General features: G+C 41.7%; 1 protein-coding gene across 2 annotated transcripts in view; it reads right to left on the minus strand.

Annotated features, from left to right (window-relative positions):
- Window positions 1–24,530, minus strand: part of LOC123514755 (low-density lipoprotein receptor-related protein 4-like) — a 112,298-nt gene that overhangs the window by 53,536 nt on the left and 34,232 nt on the right. For both annotated transcript variants that reach the window (XM_045272863.1, XM_045272864.1), the window contains exon 2: window positions 24,092–24,399. In XM_045272863.1, the coding sequence (XP_045128798.1) occupies window positions 24,092–24,128 (37 nt within the window). In that variant the 5' untranslated portion in view covers window positions 24,129–24,399. The remainder of the gene's footprint in view (window positions 1–24,091; window positions 24,400–24,530) is intronic.

Raw genomic sequence — 24,530 nt, forward strand, 5'->3', positions numbered from 1 at the left:
TGTGTGTGTGTGTGTGTGTGTGTGTGTGTGTGTGTGTGTGTGTGTGTGTGTGTGTGTGTGTGTGTGTGTGTGTGTGTAATGCCTACACGTGTGAGATCCCTGCAGGTGTCTCTTTTCACAACAGGCGGGATTGTACGTGCTAATCAATGTTTGCGTAACATAATGATAAAACAGAAATCCTTGGATATTTTGGCTGTCCTTATTTTCAGTTAAATTTGGATATTGTTATCTTCAGCCTAATTAACTTATGACAGCATTCCTAGCTCACTCATACACACACACACACACACACACTCGAAAGCTAAAGGAAATAGCAATCTAGACACACAGCCATCTAACACAGAATCTAGACACACGCAGCCCCATAACACAGAATCTAGACACACACAGCCCCAAAACAGAATTTAGACACACGCAGTTCCCTCCTTTTCCTGAGCAACTCACGCCCCAGCACCACCACAGTCCCACGCCGCGGCAGGATCACTTACTCCCCTCCATCCAAGGCTACAACGAGGCCGCGGAGATTGAAAACTGAATGATAGATAAGGCCGAGGCAGGCAAAGTAACTACTAGCAGAATTGTAACTTGGCCCAAACTTCGTCAATCCGACATTTTGAATTTACTGATTTGCTGCGATAGGGATTTGCTATACTATTAAACTTGTGATAGTCTGATAGTGATTGTTTGCTTAAATTATTGAAGTGAACTACAACCTGCTGCTTGACATTGGCAGAATCACACGTTTTCTATTGCGCTTTAATAGTGATTCACTCTTAATAGTTCTTAGGTAATGTTTTTGAAGTAAATTATAGTAAATTATAATCAAGTTGATTACTGCAATAAAACGTATTCTTGCTGTACCGCTCAACTCATGAATCGTTAACAGTGTTCCATAATTGAATATCACTTAAATGAATTATAATTTACAACTTTATTATGATAGACACGCTCCTTATAACGCTAAATTTTTGATTAGTTGATAATAATTTGTAAGTTGAAACTACTGAAACTACATGACACTGGTGGCTCACCTTTGATATCGAGAGGAAGACTAAACAGACGATAACTCGATGATAGGTAAGATATTTTCGCTGGCGACATAGAGACGAAGAATGAGGGTGACGGGGAAGGTACGGCCTTTCTCTCTACCCCCATGTGACTCGCCACTCCGGGTGACACAACACACAACGTAGGCGGTGTAACGATTCAAAATTCTTGGTACAGGTGTATAACACTGAGATAACAGAACTCAGAATCATCTGGGATCTGAAGCTTTATCTTTACTTAAAAACGAATGAAAGCTTCAGATGTGTGACGGAAGGGATGTGTAATCACAGCAGAAGCAAGCAAACGTACCAGCTTTCCTTAATCTAGATACATTTTTCCTTCTAACTGATGGCTTAAAGACGTGCCAAAGGTCGAATTCGTTCCTGATCTCACATTTAGAACTGCTGTATAATGAATTCAAAGTCGATTTTTTTTTTTTAAATCTAGTTTTATATGACATTTCACTGGTGACGAAACAATCTGATGACTTTCATTGCCATGAAAGCACAACACTTGTCTGACACTCAGACTAGCGTTTCGTACTGCCCACTACGCCACATCCTACACTCCGCACTACCAACAGTAAACATCATAGTTATTCCAGTGTTTAAGAAGCCAATTTGTCACCATTCTACCGCTGAACATAACTAACATTAATAGAATAGAAATGAAGCAACATCTGACTTATTCCAGTATTTAGAAAAAAAAAAAAACAGCTAAAGTCACTATTGCATCACTAGACACACACATCATCAATAAAACAAAGAAAACCAACATTTGAACACCTCAACTCTCAGACAATTCCATTACTCTTACATCACTCAGCACAGCAAACCAACTATAACAAACGCGTTACTCAAGCCCCACAAATCCACCTCCAGCACCTTCTAGTCACTTCAAGGTCGCCACCAGCAGCGCGTCTCCAGAGAGTCATGAGCAGTGAACCAGTAGCCCCCAGTGAGAGAGTTTCAGGCGTTATGGAGATCACACCGGGCTGCAGGGATGAGGTCAGAGAGAATGAAGAGGTTATGGAGGTGATGGAGGACTGAAGTGAAGGAGACCAAGGGGAATACGGTGACGGAGGAGTAATATGACAATGGTAGTGGATGGAAGGAGTGTGGGTCGGTTAAGCTGCCACTAACAAGGGAGAGGTGCGGATGCTGGTGGTGGTGGAGGACTCAGCTCAGGGATTGCAATTTATGGGCTTGTTAAATAAACGCGCTTCTCTTCACTCGCTAGTTATGATTTCTGGTGGTTTGCTACAGTTGGAAATAATGGTGATAGCAATTTTGTATCTCACCAATAAAGTATGTAAGGTGTATAGATTCTTTTTTTTTTTTTTTTTTTTTGCAATTCTAATAAGATGGTGACGTAAAAGTTATTGTCTATGTGTTCCACTATTCATACTTTTATTTTCTTTAGAGTAAAACGATTTTACTTTTCTCCTTTTCAATCCATCCTTCCCAATTTCCTCATTTTTTCCCTTTCTTCCACTCACTTTTCCTCTTAATGTTCTTCCACACTGCTCCTCTTACACTCTCTTAATTCCTTTCTATGTCCCTTTCTTCTTAATTCAAGTGCTCTCAATTTTTCATTCCACTCATTGGTAAACTCTGGAACTTCTTGCCTTGGTCTGCGCATAGTTCTGCCCAAAGACTTTAATTCTTTCACGAGAGAGGATTCAAGACACTTCTCCCAGTAATTTGGGTCTGAATTCACCGTTTTTTGGGACCTACCTTCACTATTTGTCTGCCTGCCTTCAATACTTCCTGTTTATGCCTACACTATTTGCTTGACCTGCTTTCACTATATCTTGGATCTGCTGTCACAATTTCCATGGCATACCTTCACCTTTTTTGACGTCCTTTCACTACTTCACAAGTTACCCTTCACTGTTTTCTTTAGAGTATCGCACCTTTAACCCTTTCAGTACCACGACGCGTTTCCATATTAATTCTGTTTACTTTTTGACGATTTTACACACCTTCAGAAACTTATATGGGGACTGAAATAGTGAAGACTCTGGCCATTAATCTTCTGACCTCCATAAACCCTTTTTAATGTCAATAAAATCGTCTAATCACACACAAAATTCATGAAAAAAAAAAAAAATGCGTTCAAGTACTGAACCTTTTCTTGCACTCTGACTAGACAAATCATGAGAAGTAAACAAGCCATACATAATTTGGTGAAGTGTGAAAGGTATCCGTTTCACTGAATGGATTGATGGAAAAGCTTACTCAAGTAACGCGAGGAAACGGTGTATGTGTATCACTAGACAGGGAGGATGCGATAGAAACGATGCGGTGTAATCTGGGCGTGGAGGAACAGCGATAGAGAGTGAGACACGCGAGGAAAACAACTACAGCGTCAAATACAATTAGTGAACGGAAACAATAACCATGATAAGAAAAAAAAAAAAAAAGTTCAAGGTGCGTGTGTCTGGAGAGAGAGAGAGAGAGAGAGAGAGAGAGAGAGAGAGAGAGAGAGAGAGAGAGAGAGAGAGAGAGAGAGAGAGAGAGAGAGAGAGAGAGAGAGAGAGAGAGAGAGAGAGAATAAAAGTTGACACGGAAATATGCAATCATCGACAGACAGACAGACAGACAGATAGACAGAACTTTATGAGGAAACTAAAATTAAAAAACTACGAGATTAAGTCAAGGAGAGAGAGAGAGAGAGAGAGAGAGAGAGAGAGAGAGAGAGAGAGAGAGAGAGAGAGAGAGAGAGAGAGAGAGAGAGAGAGAGAGAGAGAGAGAGAGAGAGAGAAAATCCAATATTGACCAAGAATAAAAGGTCCAATATTGACCAAGAATAAAAGGTAATGATGAAAGAAGTATACACTAAACAATATTTACACCGTTAATAACTAGCAGTCTCAGTGTTTACGTTATAACTCAGCGGCCTGCCTTCCCTCCACCCGCACGAGCCTCTCAGTTAGAAGCTATTGACACACTAATTTACTGCCTCATTAATTTTTACGTGAACGGGAATGATGAAAACTGATCAGGACACACCTTATGATACTCAGGTACTTAAGAACTCTCCAAATAACCTCTCTGTCTTTATTACTCGATGCTTTCCATGTTAAATATTCCTCGGTTAAAAATACAAAGATGACTTCCAGGGAATTTCAGTAACTCTTCCTACTTTGGTTAATTTGTTGCATTTTTCTTTGTCGTCGTCTCTGTCAGTTATTTTCTTCTCCCAGAGCGGACTGTAGGTTTGGTCTGTTTCTGCGCCGTGTGTCTCTGTGTGTGGGGAAAGGGTTTGTTATCTCATGGGTTTCTTTATTTTCACGGGAATTTATGGGCTAAAGGGGATACTTTTTTGCGTTACCTCCTATCTCAAAGCCCACCCGCTAGGAAGCCGTTGCCCCGAGTGAGGAAGACCAACCAACACTCGGACCGTGGACAGGATTCGAACCCGTGCGCTTGGAGACCCCTCGGACCCCAAAGCAGGCAGGGTTCCACTATACCACGGCTATTTGTTTCATTATTTACTTTCTTCACCCACTTCCACATTTATTTACTTTTATTATTTTCTTCTAAACACTGCAGAGTCAGAAGTTACTTGTTTCATTATTTCATGGTTTTAAAAAGTGTTAAGTCTCTTTAGCTATTTGTTTCATTATTTACTTTCTTCATCCACTCCCACATTTATTTACTTTTATTATTTTCCTCTAAACACTGCAGAGTCAGAAGTTATTTGTTTCATTAATTGTGTTCGGTTGTTTCTCATATTCCACTGCAATGCATCATGTCTTGCAATCTCCTGCCGCCATTTCCATGTTTACTACTTTTATGAATTTGTTCGCTGCGTGTTGACTCCTTTCCCCAAGCTCATTTCGCAACTCTATTGACGTAATCATTTTTCCTCTGCACTTGAATAATGCTCGAGTTAACGAGTATCTTAATTCCCTCACTCCTTTTTTACTGGAAAGAAAAATAGTGAACATCGCCATATTCTGTTCATTTACATTTCTACGACTTGAATTCCAAACTCCATTAACATCTACATATTTTTTTTTTGTTCCAACTCATTAATACTTTATATATAGAAAACTAACGTCCTGAGAACTGTTTTAACTTCTTTTTGTTGGCCTCTACACGAAATTTCTATGTAAAAGCAAAAATCATTAACTCCACTCACTTCCACACTAACTACCCAGCTCGTCACAAAGGCCATCCACACTCCTAAGTTTTCCCTTGCCGCACCCTCGCTAGCCCCTCCACTCACATCATCCAACCAAAGCCCGTATTCAGAAACGCTTTGCTCTCTTACCATAACGAATTTCAAGGAACAACAGGGAGGATTAACAGTATTTTTAAGAGTATTTCTCCAATTAATAATATAGAAATTTTATCACTCTGTCTCCAAAACCATAAAAAAAAACACCTTAAAAACCTCGTATAAATTTAAATAAAACCTTTTGAAATAGTGTTTGAGAATACAAGTTTAAGCATTCCCATCGCACCTCGCATCTCCACCCATACTAACCTCTTATCTCACAAAACAAGACCTCGTAAGAAAAACCTGCAATGGCTTACAGTGCGATATTCCTGACGGTCTCGAGACTTGAAGGGCACGGGAATCCTTAAAATCATTCCTCCCAGAAGTTAGTAAATCATAGCGATCACATACCTCAGCTAGTGTCTCTCATCAGTAACTTTTATAGGCACATAAAGCTTTCGAAGAGGAAGGAAGGATTGCTCAGACGTGTAACCTTCGACGTTATCAATCTCCCTGAGGTATTACTCGGTAGCTAACCCTCTGGCAGCTGATAACAAGCCTGCATATATTTCATTTGAATAATCCTTTTAACTTTACTAAGCTGAGGTAAGACTACAAGGGTTAGAATCTTTAACCTCTTCATTACCATGGCGCGTTCTCATATTCATTCTGCTTACTATTTCCTTTTTTGTACACAGGTTCAGAAACTTATGTGAGGATTAAGATAACGAAGACTTTGGCCTTTAATCTTGAAATAAGCTAATTACATAAAAAAAATCATGATAAAAATGCATTCCAATACTCATAGACTTTATTCTTGCTTTATTCTCGCATCATGACTACTTTGAAAGGTCCCAGAGAGAATAAGCTGTGTTCACTTCTGTTTTTTTTTTTTTTCAATTAATGATATGAAATTCTTATTGTCATATAACTCGAGCCACGGAAACACCATTAAAATCATCTGTAGCTTCCTTGATTATGAGCCTGTTGAAAGTATCAGCAGTAATCGCCACAGTGGCTATGAATACTGTTCACAGTGTCAAGATCCCTTTCAAAATTACATTCCAAACTCATACAATAGTTTGTCAAGGGAACACGTAAAGAGCTAAGTTAGTTTAGTGAAGTTAAGTGATTTAATATCAGGTTTGGTAGACCGAGAGTTGCAGAAGCTAACTAAACTTTCCTTTCTTTTTTTTTTATACCATGTAAGGTTTTCCCGGGAATTTATGGGCTAAAGGGGATACTTTTTGGGGTACCTCCTATCTCAAAGCCCACCCGCTAGGAAACCGTTGACGCGAGTGAGGAAGCCTAACCTACACTTCTTGCTCTAGTGATGCAGTACACTCGGCCAACTTACACTACAATATCTATTAAGAGAACACCCAAAAGGACTAAGTTAGTTCAGCGAAGCAAGGTGGTTCAACATCAAATTTGGTAGACTGAGCTGCAGGAGGTAATAAAACTTTCATTTCTTACCCTAACAATGCAGAACACAAGTCGGCTCTCGGCTCTCCTTGCCATGAATGCAATAGGGAGTATCATGGTATATCCTGTACAGTGTGTAAAAGTAAACAGAAAAAAAAATATGAATGTAACGGTACATATGAATACAGATAACCTAAATACAACAAAAGGCACAGCAAATAAACTAACCATGAAATATAGGACACACACACACACACACACACACACACACACACACACACACACACACACACACACACACACACACACACACAGGATAAGAGGGTGAGCGGTAAGATAATGAAGTATGAAAGTATGGAAGTATGAAAATATACTAAGTCAACAAAAATGAATATAGAGAAAATACATAACACGAATTACGACGCGCGCGCACACACACACACACACACACACACACAAATATATATATATACAGCAAGAGGGAAAACGCAAATTATAAATGGGAACCCCGAAAAAAATAGGATTACTGATAATTTTGATGATGGATGGGAGAGCAGAACGGGCACGGAAAAAAAAAAAAAAAAAAAAATAGGAAGTTAAACACACACACACACACACACAGAGAGAGAGAGAGAGAGAGAGAGAGAGAGAGAGAGAGAGAGAGAGAGAGAGAGAGAGAGAGAGAGAGAGAGAGAGAGAGAGAGAGAGAGAGAGAGAAACGAAAAACAATCGGAAGGGAGAAACAATAGGTCACATGTACAAATAACACTTTTCCCTTTCCTCTCCTTTTCTTCTTTCCTTTTTCCCGAGAAGCGTTAAAGGCACTGCAGTGAGTCTTCCATCTTTCAGTCCTTTTAATTTGATTCCCTTCGTACAATTTTTCAGCATTTATTTCGTCGCTACTTTCCCTTTCCTCCTACACTTCCCCTCGCCACCTTCCCTTCCCCAAGAGGAGTGCAAGGCGAGACTGTAAGTTATTAATCCTGCCTTTCAGCCACATCCACACCACCTCCCTTACACTTTGGCTTTATTGTTTCCTTAGTGGTGAAAAAAAAGGATGTGGTGTGAGGTGAGTTCTTGGTGCAATTTCGAAACACACCTGTAACTAATGAGAATACATTTCCAGTCCCTTTCCCCTCCCGACTTCTCTTTCACACACTCTCTCTCTCTCTCTCTCACACACACACACACACACACACACACACACACACACACACACACACACACACACTGATTGACTGACTGACTGACTGACTCTCTCTCTCTCTCTCTCTCTCTCTCTCTCTCTCACACACACACACACACACACACACACACACACACTGACTGACTGACTGACTGGCTGATTGACTGACTCTCTCTCTCTCTCACACACACACACACACACACACACACACACTGACTGACTGACTGACTGACTGACTGACTGACTGACTGACTGACTGACTCTCTCTCTCTCTCTCTCTCTCTCTCTCTCTCTCTCTCTCTCTCTCTCTCTCTCTCTCTCACACACACACACACACAGTGCCAAAGCCGTGACAAAAGCAGATAAAACCGCTATCAGGTTATCGTTGCTCTACTTATTACAGAGAAGGAATCCAGGCCAATTTGTAAGGGAAAAAATTGCCTTGCTTACTTACCGCTACGAAAAAAAAAAAAAAAAAATGTAAAATAGTAAATGGTACATGCGAAACGAATGGAGAGTAATTTAGCTGAGGGTATCCATAAAAAAAAAAAGAGATATGCATTCGCCATTTCACGTCCCAAAGAATCAGCGACTCAAAATTTCAAAATGGGTTAACGAAAATGAAAGATGACGCCAAAGTTATTCCCAATGGGTTATTTTGTTTAGGGCTTATGAATTAAAGTCTCTGTTTTTATTCCTATTAATCTTAGCGCTTTGACAAGTAATTTAATGCCCTACTGTCCTCTTTTTATACACTGTTCTCATCCTAACTGGTGATCACGCATGTCACATCTGCACCTGCCCAGTCCAGCGTGATGCTCGTCGTGACCTGGCCACTGAGTCGATGAAAGGGCGCTCGTTTTGAATGTTGTTGTCATTGTGAAATGTCAGAAAAATAAAATTAAATAATCAAGTACTTTAAATGCAAAATATAATAGAAATGATAGTGTTACTGGAATTTAAAGAGAGAGAGAGAGAGAGAGAGAGAGAGAGAGAGAGAGAGAGAGAGAGAGAGAGAGAGAGAGAGAGAGAGAGAGAGAGAGAGAGAGAAGAAAAATGACAACTCTATAAACAAAAACAAGTAAAATACTAAAAGAACATGACTGACGACTTTTCCAATTTTCACACAGACTCGAGGAATGTACGGAGCAAAAATAGTCGCAGTGAATTACGGGTTCCAGCTTCTTCATTCTGACAATACTCGTTAAAAAGTCAACGAACTCGCATTAGATTAGGAAGCGAATTTACACCTGGGAATGCATCGCCCTCCTGCCCTCTTCCCCGGCTAATGACAAAGGCGAGAGCAGCCCACAAGAGTGAATAAAGTGGCTTGTTTATTTTCTCTATCCCAGGGGACAGGAAAGTACTACCATACCAAACCTCTCAATACCCCGAAGTCCTTAAGCGTACGAATCCCTCAGCGTTAACCTCCTTCAATAATGAGAAGCAAATTTTTCTTTAATTTGGTGTACGATTAGACCATTTTATTGATATCTATGGAGGTCGAAAGATTAATGGCCTGACTCTACTATTCATATACCCACATATGTTTCTGAAGCTGTCTAAAATCGCCAAAATAGTAAGTAAAATGAATATAGAAGCGCGGTATGGTACTGAAGATGTTAAAAGCATCATTCCTGCGGGGACATACATAAAACTGCAAACTTTCACGGCTCCCCAGTATTTCACACAACACAAGCAAGTTTTTTCCTCGCATTTTCCTCCTGAACGAAAAGAGAAGAACGAATAGTGTCCCGATAAATAAACAGAAACACGCCTGCAACAACGTCACAGAAATTGCCTTGAAGCGTGCATGTGCAAGACATCCCAGGCAGCTGAGACGCAGGTAAACGACTAATGCTGGCAGGGGGAGGCAGGGAATGGATGGAGGAGGAGGAAGAGGAGAAAAGAGGAGGAAGAGAAGGGAGAGGGAACAAAGATTAGGAAAAGGGAGGCCAAGGAGGAAAGTTGTGGCAATGACCGACAAAATCTTACGTTCTCAAACGGGGAGAAAGAGCTTTGCGCTCTCGCTCTCTCTCTCTCTCTCTCTCTACTACTACTACTACTACTACTACTACTATTCCTTCACACTTAGGTTCATTATTTCTTCGACCTACAGTGTTCTAGAGCTTCTGCATTCCATTCTCTCTTTTCTTTTCCTCTCTGCAGTAAACGCTCAGCACTTCTGGTCTTCCTTGGCATGTCTAGGAACCTTTCCCTCTCCTTCTTAATTATTTTTTTCATTCTCTTAAGGTCAGCCAGCTATTCTCACACCATCAATCTTGTCTCCTTTTTTTTACTAACGTTACTTTATTAATCCTTCATGTAAGAAAATATACAGTAATGTAAAATTTCTTAATAAAACAATATACTTTTAGACTAATCTTCTCTATACCTTTTTTTTCAGTTCAGATACAGTATTTCAATCTCTCTCTCTCTCTCCAAGTAACTTCACGGTCTCCTGTTATAATTCTAAACAAAATTTGATGGTACGAGTCACCAACGTGAAGTATTAAAACATGACAACCAATGAAATAAATGAAAAAGGGGAAAGTTTGGGCTGGTGCCTGGTGGATTACAGTCAGTAAAATATTCATTTGTGACCTCCCATCAAGAGCCATGTGCCTGTACCATAAAATGTCGAAATGGAAAGTAATACATGGACTGAAAAAGAAAATAAATAAATAATTGAATTAATAGAAAGCGGAATAAATATTCCTTTTAAGCAAATTTGCTAAAATGTATTCATACTGAAATGCGAGAGTGATTTGACAATAAATGAATGAGTAGCGTGTGAGTGGATCGAAATTATATTTGTCACAATAACAGTCTATAGCGAACAGCAAATAAAAATGTACATGTACACACACACACACACACACACACACACACACACACACACACACACACACACACACACATATATATATATATATATATATATATATATATATATATATATATATATATATATATATATATATATATATATATATATATATATATATATATATATATATATATATATATATATATATATATATATATATATATATATATATATAGTAATGAGCCGGTGTGTATTCTACTGAAATCAATTTCCAGCCAGATGGATGATAAGCAATGCATCACAACTGTTCTGCCAATATAGAGGATCGCTGTAATCACATCTTCGTACTCCAGAGTCATTTCAAGCACTTTGAGTTTAATTACCTTCCAGTGGTGCGAGAAGCGGCTGCCTCTATGGCCGGTGAGCCAGAGAGAGAGAGAGAGAGAGAGAGAGAGAGAGAGAGAGAGAGAGAGAGAGAGAGAGAGAGAGAGAGAGAGAGAGAGAGAGAGAGAGAGAGAGAGACCAGTATTTCTTTATTATTATTTATTTTCCTTTATGTTATAGTGCATAGTGCCTGTAGGTATACTTGGAAGAGAATGGGAAGCACTGTCCAGCTTCCACCCATTAGCGGCGCAGGCAATTTCATTTATAGTGGTACCCATATTAGGGCCCATATCACCACCTAAGCGCATCTTTGGTGTAAGGCAATTACAGCTCCACCTAGGACCTTGGTATCTTGGTGACATGTACGTAACTTTAAACCACTCGACAAATGAAAAAGTTTCAATACGGTACGTGATGGGATTCGAACCTTCTGTAAGCAAGGAAATCTGCACGATCCCACGCTCTCCACCTTATCCACTACGCCACTGCATCCCTTATAATGAATAATAAGCATTGAAAAATAAAGCACACCTGATACACTTCTCCTCACTTCTACAGGATTATCAAAGGAGAGTTTCAGTAGTGGAAAGGCCGCGGGCACCTCTTGGTCACTCTCCTCCTGGCGGGTGTTGCACTGTTGCAGGCTCTGTCACACATTCACACCAAAAGAGCAATGGACGTTGGAAGTGTATTAAAAGCGCTAACCTGTTTCTAAAGACATATTCAATTTTCCCGATCGTGTAACAAAAAGGAAAAAAAATAATAATAATACAATAAAAAATGCATTATCTTTTATGGGAGGGTAACGCAGAGGAAACCAAAAAAAAAAAAAAAGTAATTTATCGTCCTGCTGCATTCGTGTTCCAAGACAATATATACCATTGAGATTTCTTCTTTCTTTCCAAAATGGACTCTTTCTTCCTTCCTCTCTGCCTTTTTTTTCCTTCCTCTTCTTTTCCAAGTTGTTTCGTTCAGTTTCATATAGCTTTCATCCACCTCCGCTGTTAATCATGAAATGTGAATCAGAGAGGCTAGATTTCTGATCCTTCAATCAAAGAAAAATGTTGAAATGATGGAATAAAATGAAGTAAGGCTTTTTTTTTCAGCATCATAGAATTTGGTAACATTCCGCGCATTTTCCTTAGTAAGCATATAATTATTATCCAAAGACAACTGATAGGATACGCATGGTACTAATCTCATACTGCATAGGAAAAAAAAGAATATCCAGCTATTTTTGTTTAATGTTTGTCACGTAACTAAAAAAATAACAACAACAAGAGTGAGTATAGTGATTAAAGGAGTCAACAAGCCAAGTCACCAGGCCCAGTCACTCTCCTGCCCAGGGTAACATGATGAACACTTGAACACTTTATTATGCCAAACTTTTACAATTTTAAACAGCATATAAATATATAGGAATGAATGGCAGCCCATGTAAAGCCGAAGTTTTTTAGGCATGCTTGCTCACCTCAACCTCACTCTAAGGGGAGATTTGTGCATGGGGTGCCTTTATTATTCTCTCTCTCTCTCTCTCTCTCTCTCTCTCTCTCTCTCTCTCTCTCTCTCTCTCTCTCTCTCTCTCTTTCAACGACAACAACATCAACCTTTCCTTCATCATTTGTGCTCTGACACTCTTCATCGCCAATACTGCCTTACTACTTCAACCTTTTAGCGTCATTTTACAACTACCACCACCACCATCACCACCACAGCCTTCTAACCACAAGCTCCCTGGCTGCCGCGGTAGGGCATTCATGGTGCATGTGCCCAGTAATCACCGTGGCAGTAACGGTGTATTTCACTCCTGGACAGTCTTGTGATTCTCAGCACCTCAAAAGTCTAATTCTTTGCCTGGTGGGTGTAGTAACTCCCCAGACAGGCGCCATCTTTCCTTGGGGAGATCCAACTATTATGTTTTAATAAGTAAACACGCGAGAATGTGCGGAGGATAGGCACACTGCCACAATCACACACACAATACTCTTAGATAGCACTTAATGTGAATAGTAAGCATAAAAACGAATGAATGCAAGGAAATTTCACATCTCAGTTCAAGCAATGAAGGTTCAGGGTCAGGAGTGCTGCATCAAAGAGTTTCTCCGCTGGAAAGTTATTGTTCTATACAAGGGAATTGTCTGGCTGGGTTATGTAGTACGCTCCTCGTGCGCCGGGATCTCCATTCACATTCGTCATAGAAATATGGTTCAATTCTCATCTGTCTTTTAGCTGTGCGTCTTTAGTCTCTTAAATCTGTGCTTGACATTACATCGCTAATCTTTGACCTTTGTCTTCATGATTACTGTTATTGTTATGTAATTCAAGTATGAATCCAGCTTACAACCACAGATTATGTGTGTGTGTGTGTGTGTGTGTGTGTGTGTGTGTGTGTGTGTGTGTGTGTGTGTGTGTGTGTGTGTGTGTGTGTGTGTGTGTGTGTGTAATTACCTCTATCTTTCAGATGTGACGCTTCAAGTACGTAAATAACAGTAAGTGGTGCAGATCATGATGCAGTGAAGGAATAGTGCCACAGAATCTCGGTGTGACTGTTCGCTGTTGGCTTTTTTTTTTTTTTTTATTTATTTTTTTTTTTACGGTAAGGCCTATAGCGCCTGTAGGCACACTTGAAGAGTGTATGGGATGCGCTGTTCAGCTTCCGCCCATTAGTGGCGCAGGCAATTTTATTTATAGTGGTACCCATATTAGGGCCCATATCACCGCCCAAGCTCATCTTGAGTGTAATCACCTAGAACCTGGGTATCATGGTGATATGTAAGTAACTTTAAACCACTCGACAAATGGCAAAGTGTTTTAAGGCTGTACGTGGCTTGGGAATAACATCTTCATTGAGCGTCTTGAGATGAACTTTTACGCCGCGCGGTTCTGTGACTGTTCTCATCAAGTCTTTCTCATACTGTGAACCGTAGCAGCTAAGCCGCAGGGTGTTCCGGTATCCATTTCCATTCTAATTATTTTCTAATCTCATTTTATTGACAAGGGGAAGGGAAGGTAGCGGCGCAGCGGACACGTGCTGGCGCTGTGTCTGCCTGGCGGGACAGCAGCAATGGTGCGCCGGACTCAAGGCGTCTATGTATACTGATTTATCGGCTCAGTGACATGAATTGCGTTACGCACTGTCACAGGAAATTGATTGCCATTATTGGAAAGGGTATGTTATATTATTTTATTTTCTTGTTATAGTTTTCTTTCCCGAGCGCTGTGTCCCAATACGTTGGAAAAAGGAGACATCATATGCCGCGGTTTTCAGCTACTTTTTCTTCCTTTCTTGCAAATGATACAAAGATTGCATAATACCTTTTGCTATTCATCCACTTTCTCTGTTCTCAGTATCAAGGTTAGCTCTCTCTCTCTCTCTCTCTCTCTCTCTCTCTCTCTCTCTCTTTGCCTCTCATTCACCGTGCAGTCATCGTTATCTTTGTTATAATCGTCGTCCACTTCCTCCTCCTCTTCTCGTCCCGCCGCCTCTCCGCGTTGCCTCCGCTGGCCTCTCTTGACCCCTTTCCATTGTATAGCCATTTGCTTCCCTTTGGGCTTCCTCATTGATTTAATTTCTTGCTCTTTGTTCTCTTTCCATTTAACACTCGATACTTTTTTGCTGATATTTTTCAGTTTCTGCGCTTAGCATTGTATCCATCCTTCAAATTCCATCAAAGATACGCCGTCTCTCTATTAGAGCTTCTAAAAATTAAACGCTCTACGTTTCTTTTCAGTCTGCGTAAATCATTTTTTCATTCTTTTTATCGATAGAATGTTTTATCTCATATCATGTAAAGGAGGTTAATTTTTTTTTTATCTATTCATTTCATTGCACCCACTTGTGCTCCCTTTTGATCTGCATTGCGTTCCAATCGTTACTTTCCAATACCTGCCAGTAAGCTACCGGTGGTGGAGACCGGAGTGAAATGGGAATGAAGCGTTATTTCCCGCCTAGAACTGCTCACCGACCTCCGAGGAGGCGGTCCACACTCTCAGCAAGATTGAACCACTGGCGAGGCAAGTTACACACACACACACACCGCCCGATAGCTCAGTGGTTAGAGCGCTGGCTTCACAAGCCAGAGGACCGGGGTTCGATTCCCCAGCCGGGTGGAGATATTTGGGTGTGTCTCCTTTTACGTGTAGCCCCTGTTCACCTAGCAGTGAGTAGGTCCGGGATGCAAGTCAAGGAGTTCTGATTTTGTTGTCCCGGTGTGTGGTGTGTGCCTAGTCTCAGGCCTATCCAAAGATCGGAAATAATGAGCTCTGAGCTCGTTCCGTAGGGTAACGTCTGGCTGTCTCGTCAGAGATTGCAGCAGATCAAACAGTGAATCACACACACACACACACACACTATATACACGGCAGCCCTGGGTCAGGTAAAGACGTGTTAATGCGATGCTGCCACAACAATTACTGCGACGTCGGCGGGGTCGTCACCTCATCGTCACATGCTCGCCACATGGTCGTCATGAGGTCGGAGACGTCGTCACACACCTCGTCACGTCGCCACACAAGGTCGCAAAATTTTTTGACAAAGTCGCCACAAATCGCCACACCTCGTCACATCACGTCGCCACAGAGGTCGTCACATCGTCACCTGCTCGTCACAACGTCGTCACATTTCGTAAGTGTTACGACTGTGCCGACTTTCTGACGATGTCTGCCGATTTTTACGATGTCCTGCAGACTTGTTACGACATTGTGTGACGACTAGTGACGACATCGCCAGTCGCTCGCAACTCGCACCAAGTTTTCCAAATTTTTTGAAAACTTGTGCCGACCGGCGACTTCCTAAGGTTCTTTGTGACGATCCCACAGACCTCCCACAGACACCCTGCCTACCTCTGCCTACTTGTGCTGATTTCTGCCGACATCACGTCGTCACCTAGTCGGTACATGCTCGCCACACGAAAAGTCACAAATGTAAAGATAGCTTTATAAACATTCCCCGCATCGCCAATAGTAATAAGTGTCTGGGTCGAGTGCTCCGCTAGCCTCTCAGATTCAAAATTGCACACTCGATTGGTAAGGTAATCATTTTCCTTACTAGCCAAAGAGTAGCATCACAGTTTTTTTTTTGTCTCTTGTTTTTTTTTATTTATTCATCTATCTTTTTTTTTTGGCTAATCAGGATCATATAACTGTTTTTTGTACTTCTCTGTTTTTTTCTCTATTTTGACCAACAGATTTGCACTTTTTCTTTACAAGTCTTCCTTTTTTATTCGTTTACATATACATTTTCCTTTTCATTCAGGTGACCTCCTTTTCATGGTCAGTCACGGGCGGCACTGAGGACTGTCGCGTATTCATAAAAAAAAAAATTCAATGAAGAATATGAATGAAGAATATGAAGCTCCAAATTTTGTTGCTAATACTGTAAAACAAAACACTGTCAGTAACATAAGGAATGGAGAAATATTGTAAAGTTACGTACTGTGACTGCCACCTGTAGACTTGACTGACGGGTTCTTGCAACTTCACTTATGTTCTTATGTACAACAGCAGGTATGGAGTTAAAATTTCACATTGCATTAGAATTTAGTGATGTTAACAGAACTCAATATCCTATCAACATATACCCGTAACAGAGAGTTTAATTAAGGGGAATGCAATCACATGAAAAAAACATTAATTGGAGTGAAAAGAATGCAAAAAAAAAAAAAAAAAAAAAAAAAAGTAAAGGGAATGCATTTAGAATTAGCATATGAAGATATAACAAAGCTAGAAATTCTATATAAGTCAAAACAGAACCGTAAAGCGCAGGATTAAGAGAAACAAAATAGATATGCTGCAAATGAAGTGTCTGTCTGCTAACAAATTTAACACCAGGATAGCTTTGCAAAGGGAAAAATAATAAGCTTAGGAGGGATGTGATGAAACGATACAGCTCACTAAGTAGGGCGTGCCGGGCAATGGTGTTATGTTGATCGAGGGGTGCATAAGAGTTACTGACAAGGAAAAACGTTCGAGAATCGTAGGAGGAGGAGGAGGAGGAGGAGGAGGAGGAGGAGGAGGAGGAGGAGGAGGAGGAGGAGGAGGAGAAGAAGAAGAAGAAGAAGAAGAAGAAGAAGAAGAAGAAGAAGAAGAAGAAGAAGAAGAAGAAGAAGAAGAAGAAGAAGAAGAAGAAGAAGAAGAAGAAGAAGAAGAAGAAGAAGAAGAGAAGAAGAAGAAGAAGGAGAAGGAGAAGGAGGAGGAGAGAGGAGAAAGAGAAAGAGAAGGAGAAGGAGAAGAGAAGGAGAAGGAGAAGGAGAAGGAGAAGGAGAAGGAGGAGAAGGAGGGGAAGGAGGAGGCTGGAGGATAAAGAGGAGGAAAAACCTAAGATGAATGAAAAAATGATGACAATAATGACAAATGATAATAACAATAGTAATAATAATACTAATAACTAATGATAATGATAACTGATACTAACAATAATAATAATAACAATGATAATGAGAAGACCAACACCACCACCCCCACCGCCACTACCACTACTACCACCACCACCACCACCACCACCACCACTAAGAACAACAAAAGAATAAGAAGACGACATAAGAGCAGTAACAAGGACCTTACGAAGAACCTGGAAATCCTATCAGAGAGAGAGAGAGAGAGAGAGAGAGAGAGAGAGAGAGAGAGAGAGAGAGAGAGAGAGAGAGAGAGAGAGAGAGAGAGAGAGAGAGAGAGAGAGAGAGAGAGAGAGAGAGAGAGAGAGAGAGAGAGTGTAAGGTGGAACTCAGAGTAAAGAAAAAGTCAGAGTGGGTTTTGACGTCCATTGTGGAAGTGGAGAAGGAAAAGTGTGCATCCGACGGGTCTGTCTCAAGCCACACACTGAACACCTTCTCTGATAGAACTCCACTACTTTTAAAAGGTTCCAGTATCATTTATTCATTTATTCATACAGTGTGGGCTTTTCACGGGAATTTATGGGTTAAAGGAGTTACTTTTTTGGGGGTACCTCCTATTTAAAAGGCCACCCGCTAGGAAACCCTTGCCCTGAGTGATGAGGCCCTACCTACACTCAGACCGTGGAAAGGATTCGAACCCGTGCGCTTGAAGACCCCTCGGACCCCAAAGCATGCATGGTTCCACTGTACCGCGCCGGCCCCAATGGAAAGGATACGCGTCTTCAAAGGCGATTTTACAGTTCTAGTGACAGGGCAACATATTTGTACATCACTGACTCGATAAGCATTCTTGAAAACCCGGCTAATCATTTCTCCGGCCTTTGGAAATCGTTGTCGTGCTGCGAGGGTAAAGGCGTTTCTGAGTATGTGGTTGTTGACAGTTCTCTCGCGCTTCTTGAGAACAGAATACATCTTCATACCAATTTTGTTATATTGAGAAGTTTTATCGTAACTTTCCCATCTCTCTCTCTCTCTCTCTCTCTCTCTCTCTCTCTCTTAGCTTCCTTTCACGGTATTACCTTTCAGAGATTTCTCTATGTGCATCTTAATCGTTACTCCACTTCCAATAATCTGTGTGTCATTTATCTAATCACCGTGACATTTCATCTCCATCCAAGTGTCATTTCTTGCCGCAGTTCCTCCCTTGCTTCATCAACAGTCAATCTGTCTCCAGCCGTCAGTCAGCGTTTATCCATCCATCTGTCACTGTTATTCAATATACGAACAGAATCGATACTGATACCCACATTTGCAGTTGTCTCTCCAGCTTCATAAGGCCCATATTCTGAAACGCTTTGCTCTCTCACTACGACTATTTCCAAAGAGTCTCGTTGAAAATACTCGTGCTTTAAGAGTATTTTCATGATTCTGATGAAAGATTGGCAAGAATTCTAGTTTATTAAAAGGAGAAACTGTCTTGAAAACTTGTCTAGTTGTCTGTGTGGCCTTGGAAAATTAACGTTGTGAGAAGGGACGACGTTTCTGAATACCAGAATAAATCCTTCCTGGTGAATTTCCTTATTGTACACGCATTGTTTAGCGAGTGTTTCGTTCAATAAACTCTAGAGGGTTTTGACCACCATCAGGTTGTTGTTATTACTATTTACAACATTTTCACTAAGTACACTACCTGCCGCAAATGAATAATAACGCAGCAGTAGGTCAGGAAATGTGCTGTGTCTGTCGAATTTTCTGTAAGTCCAGCGAGTTGCGGCGAGCTACGGATTAGCCACACGTGTTTTATACTGTGTTAACTATTTAAGCTTGGAGTAAGTTTAATTGACAGAGACTTGGTTTCTTCAACTGTCTGTCTCTCTAGCTGTTCTTGTTTGTTTTTGTCTGTCTATCTCTCTAATAAGTTGGCAGGATTAATGGATGGGTGGGTGGATGGTTTTCTGTCTGTTCGTCTCTCTATCTATATGTTTGTCTGTGTCTGTCTGTCTCTTTGGTTGACTACTTAGCTAACTGGCTGTCTGTCTGTCTGTCTGTCTATCTGTCTTTATGTCTGTCTTTGTCTTTCTGTCTTTCTGTCTCTCTCTCTCTCTCTCTCTCTCTCTCTCTCTCTTTCTGGTTATTCTTGTTAGTAGTTCGCCTGAGGTAAAGTTCCCTGCCGCCTTGCAATTGAGTGGAGGTGATTACTGGAGGCGGTGGTTCCAGGCAGCGGTGGTGAGGAAGCGAGGGCAGGGCACGCCGTAGCAGTGTAAAGAAGGAAACGCTAACACAACTCCATCGTGGTGGGAAAAAAAATACTATAAGAGGTCTATTTTTTTTTCTTATTAATTTCTGCCGTAAATTTTAGGCACGAGATTTTGCTTATTCTCTCTTTCCGCGTAAAATTAGCTTTCTGTTTTCTTTTTTTCTTTTTTCTTTGTCTGTCTGTGTGTCTGTCTGTCTGTCTGTCTGTCTGTCTGTCTGTCTGTCTGTCTCTCTCTCTCTCTCTCTCTGTGTGTGTGTGTGTGTGTGTGTGTGTGTGTGTGTGTGTGTGTGTGTGTGTGTGTGTGTGTGTGTGTGTGTGTGTGTGTGTGTGTGTGTGTGTGTGTGTGTGTGTGTGTGTGTGTGTGCGTTTTGCCACAACTCAACAACTCACTCACTCACTCTCTCTCACTCACTTTTTTATCCCCAACTGTTTTTCATCCTCCATCAACAATAATACCTTGCAAACTCCCAGCAAATAGCTGTGGTTTCACGGTGCTACGAGATATCAATGTTTACTAAGTCATGTGTCCCGTATTTTGAGACGCTTCTGACCTCGGCATCTGCAATTTTCAAATGGCTCTAGTTGAACTAGCATGAATTTTCAAAAGCGTTTTCACTTACGTACTGAGAATTGAACATTTCTCAATTATAAGGAGAAACCCGTGTAATCATCCCTGTGGTCTTGGAAAATAGTAGTGGTGAGAGAGCAAAACATTTCTGTATGTGGAACTAAAACCCAGCCAAGCCAAGTAGTGACACACGACTCATTACAACGAGACTAGTTATGTTGTTAACAAGAGTTTTGTTACCTAAAGGACGCCAGTCAAACAGCGAAATCATGTCCAACCTTGATGAGGTTTTTTTTTTTCTTAACACCTTCACAACAATCTGATCTTAAAAAGTTATTGCTAGACTTTTCAGAAATCACAGGTGACCTTCCAGGATTTTGTACTACTATCCAACATGATATAACATTAATATCTAATGACATCAAGCCTATAAGACAACCAACCTATCGCATTTCACCCATTAAAAGAGACTTGATGAAAAAAGAGGTAGACTATCTGCTCTGTCATCACCTTGCAGAACCTAGTATATCCCCCTGGGCTTCTCCCTGCCTATTAACATCTAAGCCAGATGGTAGTAGTCGATTTTGCACCGACTACAGGAAATTAAATAAAGTGACGGTGCCAGACTCCTATCCATTGCCCTTGATAGAGGACCTTATAGATAGCATAGGAGTAGCCAAATTTGTAACCACCATAAATTTAGTTAAAGGTTACTACCAGATTTCCCTCTCGGACGAGGCCCGAATAATATTCACCTTCATCACCCCCTTCGGGCTATACCAATACACAGTGATGCCCTTCGGCTTGTCTAATACTCCCGCCACCTTCCAGAGGGCTATAAATTACATCACCCAGGACTTGGAGGGAACATCTGCCTATCTGGACGACCTGGTGGTGACTTCGGACGACTGGGTGACACATCTGACCCGTCTCCGGAGGCTGATGGGTCGGTTGCAGGAAGCCGGTCTTACAATCAACCTGGCCAAGTCCACCTTCGGGAAGTCTACGGTGGTCTACCTGGGACATGTGGTGGGGAACGGCAAGGTTCGCCCCAAGAGAGCCAACGTGGAGGCCATCCTTGGCTTCCTGTCCCTACCACCAGGAAAGCTCTCATGAGGTTCTTGGGGATGGCTGGTTTCTACAGACGATTCTGTAGGAACTTCTCCACCCTGGCCGCCCCTGACGGACCTTATCAGCACTTCCGTCCCCTTCCACTGGACCCCGACCTGTGACCAAGCCTTCCAACATCTCAAGGCGTTCCTCTCCTCGGAGCCAGTGGTCTGGACGCCAGATCACTCCCGCCCCTTCCATCTACAAGTGGACGCGAGTGGAGTTGGAGTGGGTGCTGTCCTCCTACAAGCGGACCCCACAAGCGGCATCCTCCATCCCATCGCCTATCACTCCGCCAAGCTGAAGAAACACCAACTCAACTACTCCACCATCGAGAAGGAGGCTCTGGCACTCGTCCTGGCGCTCCAACGTTTTGAGTGCTACCTTCATCCTGGTCCTCAAACTACGAAGGTCTTCACCGATCACAACCTCTGGCCTTCCTTCACGCCATGAAGAACCGAAACCAACGCATTCTTAGGTGGGCCTTGTTAACTCAACCCTTCAACTTGGAAGTCCACCATATCAAGGGGTGGACAACATCATCGCCGACGCCTTATCAAGATCTCCTGTCTCACCTCCTTCATGAGCCCATTACGGAGGTCTTAGGGGGGAGGAAATGTTACGGCCCGCCCGTAACATACTCCACTACCATCACCTCCTCCGCTTGCTACCTCGTTCGCCACCTCTCCACCTCTCCTTCCACGTCACCGTCTCATGAACCTTCCACGTCACCGTCTCATGAACCCTCCACGTCACCGTCTCATGAAGCCCGCTACTGTCCCGAAGTTGGATTCACGTGGCCACATTTGACTCAAGCGGAAGTGTTAAGCAAGCTCCCTGATTTCTGGAAGTCAGTCGAGGTCAAGGCCTCAACCAGTGAACACAACGCCTCTTGGACTACCGTGGGATCCACCTCACCCAGCACTTCACCACTGCGACACCTCATAAGTATCACTTCCCCTCGTCCCGTTTTTCCACATTGCCTCCATATAGGATTAGTATTATTGTTAGGTATTAAGTTGGGTTCTTTATTGTTGTATTTATTTCTGTGTTATATGTATATGTGTATGTCAGTTTCGATGTGTTTCATGTTATATCTATATGTGTATGTCAGTTTCATTGTTATTGGGTTATTAAATAGCTTCTTAAGTGCATATCCTCACCAGTTGAACCTGCAGTGTTCTTTTTTATTGTTATTGTTCACCGGTTCCCCGATGCCAATCTTACCCATTTAACCGGTGAACGTAACAGTTTGTACACGCACAGTGGGGAGGAAGGCGCGTGATGAGTAGCATCAAAAAGGGGAAAAAATACTGGGAAAATTAGTTACAAAGGAAAAAAATCCTTAAGAGGAAACCTCATTCACTTCCATTCATTACAGTTACACCACCACTCCCACGCGCGCCTCTCTTCTTTGTGCTCTCTCATTCCTCTCTGAATCTCACACCCATCCCCATTCAGAAGTTTCTTGTCTCCAGGCGACGTTTTCAACCCACCATTTGCTTCCTTGTCGTCTTATTTCCATTTTTTTTTTCACATCAGTTGCACAATTTCTCTCTCTCTCTCTCTCTCTCTCTCTCTCTCTCTCTCTCTCTCTCTCTCTCTCTCTCTCTCTCATCTACTCTTTAATTAATCAAATAATTAATTAAATATGCAATGCAGTGGACTCTTTCAAGTCATTTGTAAATTAAATCGAGCGCAAATTATTTTTCTCTCATATTCTATCCAGTCAGAGCAGCCTTCTACTTAGCCGGCAGGAAAATTGATGCTGATGAACCCCGTGATGAGGATGAATCAAGCGCACCTCAGCCGCCAGCCACCAAAAGTAAATCTCCTTTAAGTCACACCCACCACAAAGAAAATGTCGTCTTATTTCGAGTGTTGCTGGCGATGTGAACCCCAAGACAAAGAGAGAGGGGGCAAAAAAGAGAAAACTGACAGACAAAACATCACAGCACAAAATAAGTGGATATCCTTCAAGTCACACCCAACAGCAAGAAAGTGTTTGTCCGGGGCGATCCAGGTGATGTGAACCCAAGACAAGGGAAAGAACAGAGAAAGAAATAGAGAGTGAGAATTGACGGACAAAATTCACTCCACAAAGTCAACATTTAAATGAATTAATTTCGGCAACAATTACCATGCAGCCCTCGTTTCCTTCCTGTCTTTGTAGGTTTTATTTAATTTTTTTTTCAAGCAGTCCCCTTGTTCCTTCCATATTCATAACATAAACAATCTTGCGCTTTCAAATTGGTCTACTGTCCTTTCCTCCTTTCCTCCATCATCCTATCCCTTTTTAATTTCTCCTTCCCATATCACTTTAAAACACCGAACAAGTTCATTCTCGCGTTAACTCTTTCCTTTTAAATTTACCGACGATATAGAGTACATGTCCTATTAACGAGTACAACTAAAGCACAGGTTTGGATGGCAGTAAATTAACCCCTTTAATACTGGGACACAGTTTTCCCTTGAGATTTGTGTACGATTAAAAAAAAATTATTGACATTAGGAAGGCTGTATGGCGGCCAGAAAATTAACAGCTACAATCTTCACTATTCTAATCCCACACATGTTTCTGAAGCTCAATAAAATTACCAAATAGTAAAAAAGAATGAACATGGAAACGCGTCATGGTACTCAAGGGGTTAAAGACTTTTCTGCACCGACGTCTTCTGCCTCACTCCTGCGGGAAAAGGAAAAGTTAAACACGTGGCCTTACCTGTCAAGAGGAATTGGCTGCTGGTATTGGTAGACATTTTCTGATCCTGGGAATGATCGCAGCTTCCTTTTCCTTACAACTCCCTCACTCACTCGGCGATGGATGGGGACGCTTTTATCCCAATTACATCGATGTATTTCTGGTAACCATTTAGCCTGAGAGTAGACCAGAGTCGCAGCTTCACCAGTTTAGTCAGTGTTAAGACTCCTGGTGCTATGGTTCTCCCTGCTGCACTCGCCGACACGATGACAAGGGTGGCGACAGGGAGGGAGGGAACGAGGAGGATCAGCAGCAGTTGTAGCCAAGATCTGTCGGGAGAAGAGAGAAAGATTACGTGTCGCAGCGTGTCACTTGTTGCGTCAAGGAGTATATTAACTGCTCGGCCACATAAGGGCTTTGTCACTCACCCAACTTCACAAATTTCCTTCTCTCTCTCTCT

This window comes from Portunus trituberculatus, chromosome 38 (genome assembly GCF_017591435.1).
Source record: "Portunus trituberculatus isolate SZX2019 chromosome 38, ASM1759143v1, whole genome shotgun sequence".
NCBI lineage: Eukaryota > Metazoa > Arthropoda > Malacostraca > Decapoda > Portunidae > Portunus > Portunus trituberculatus.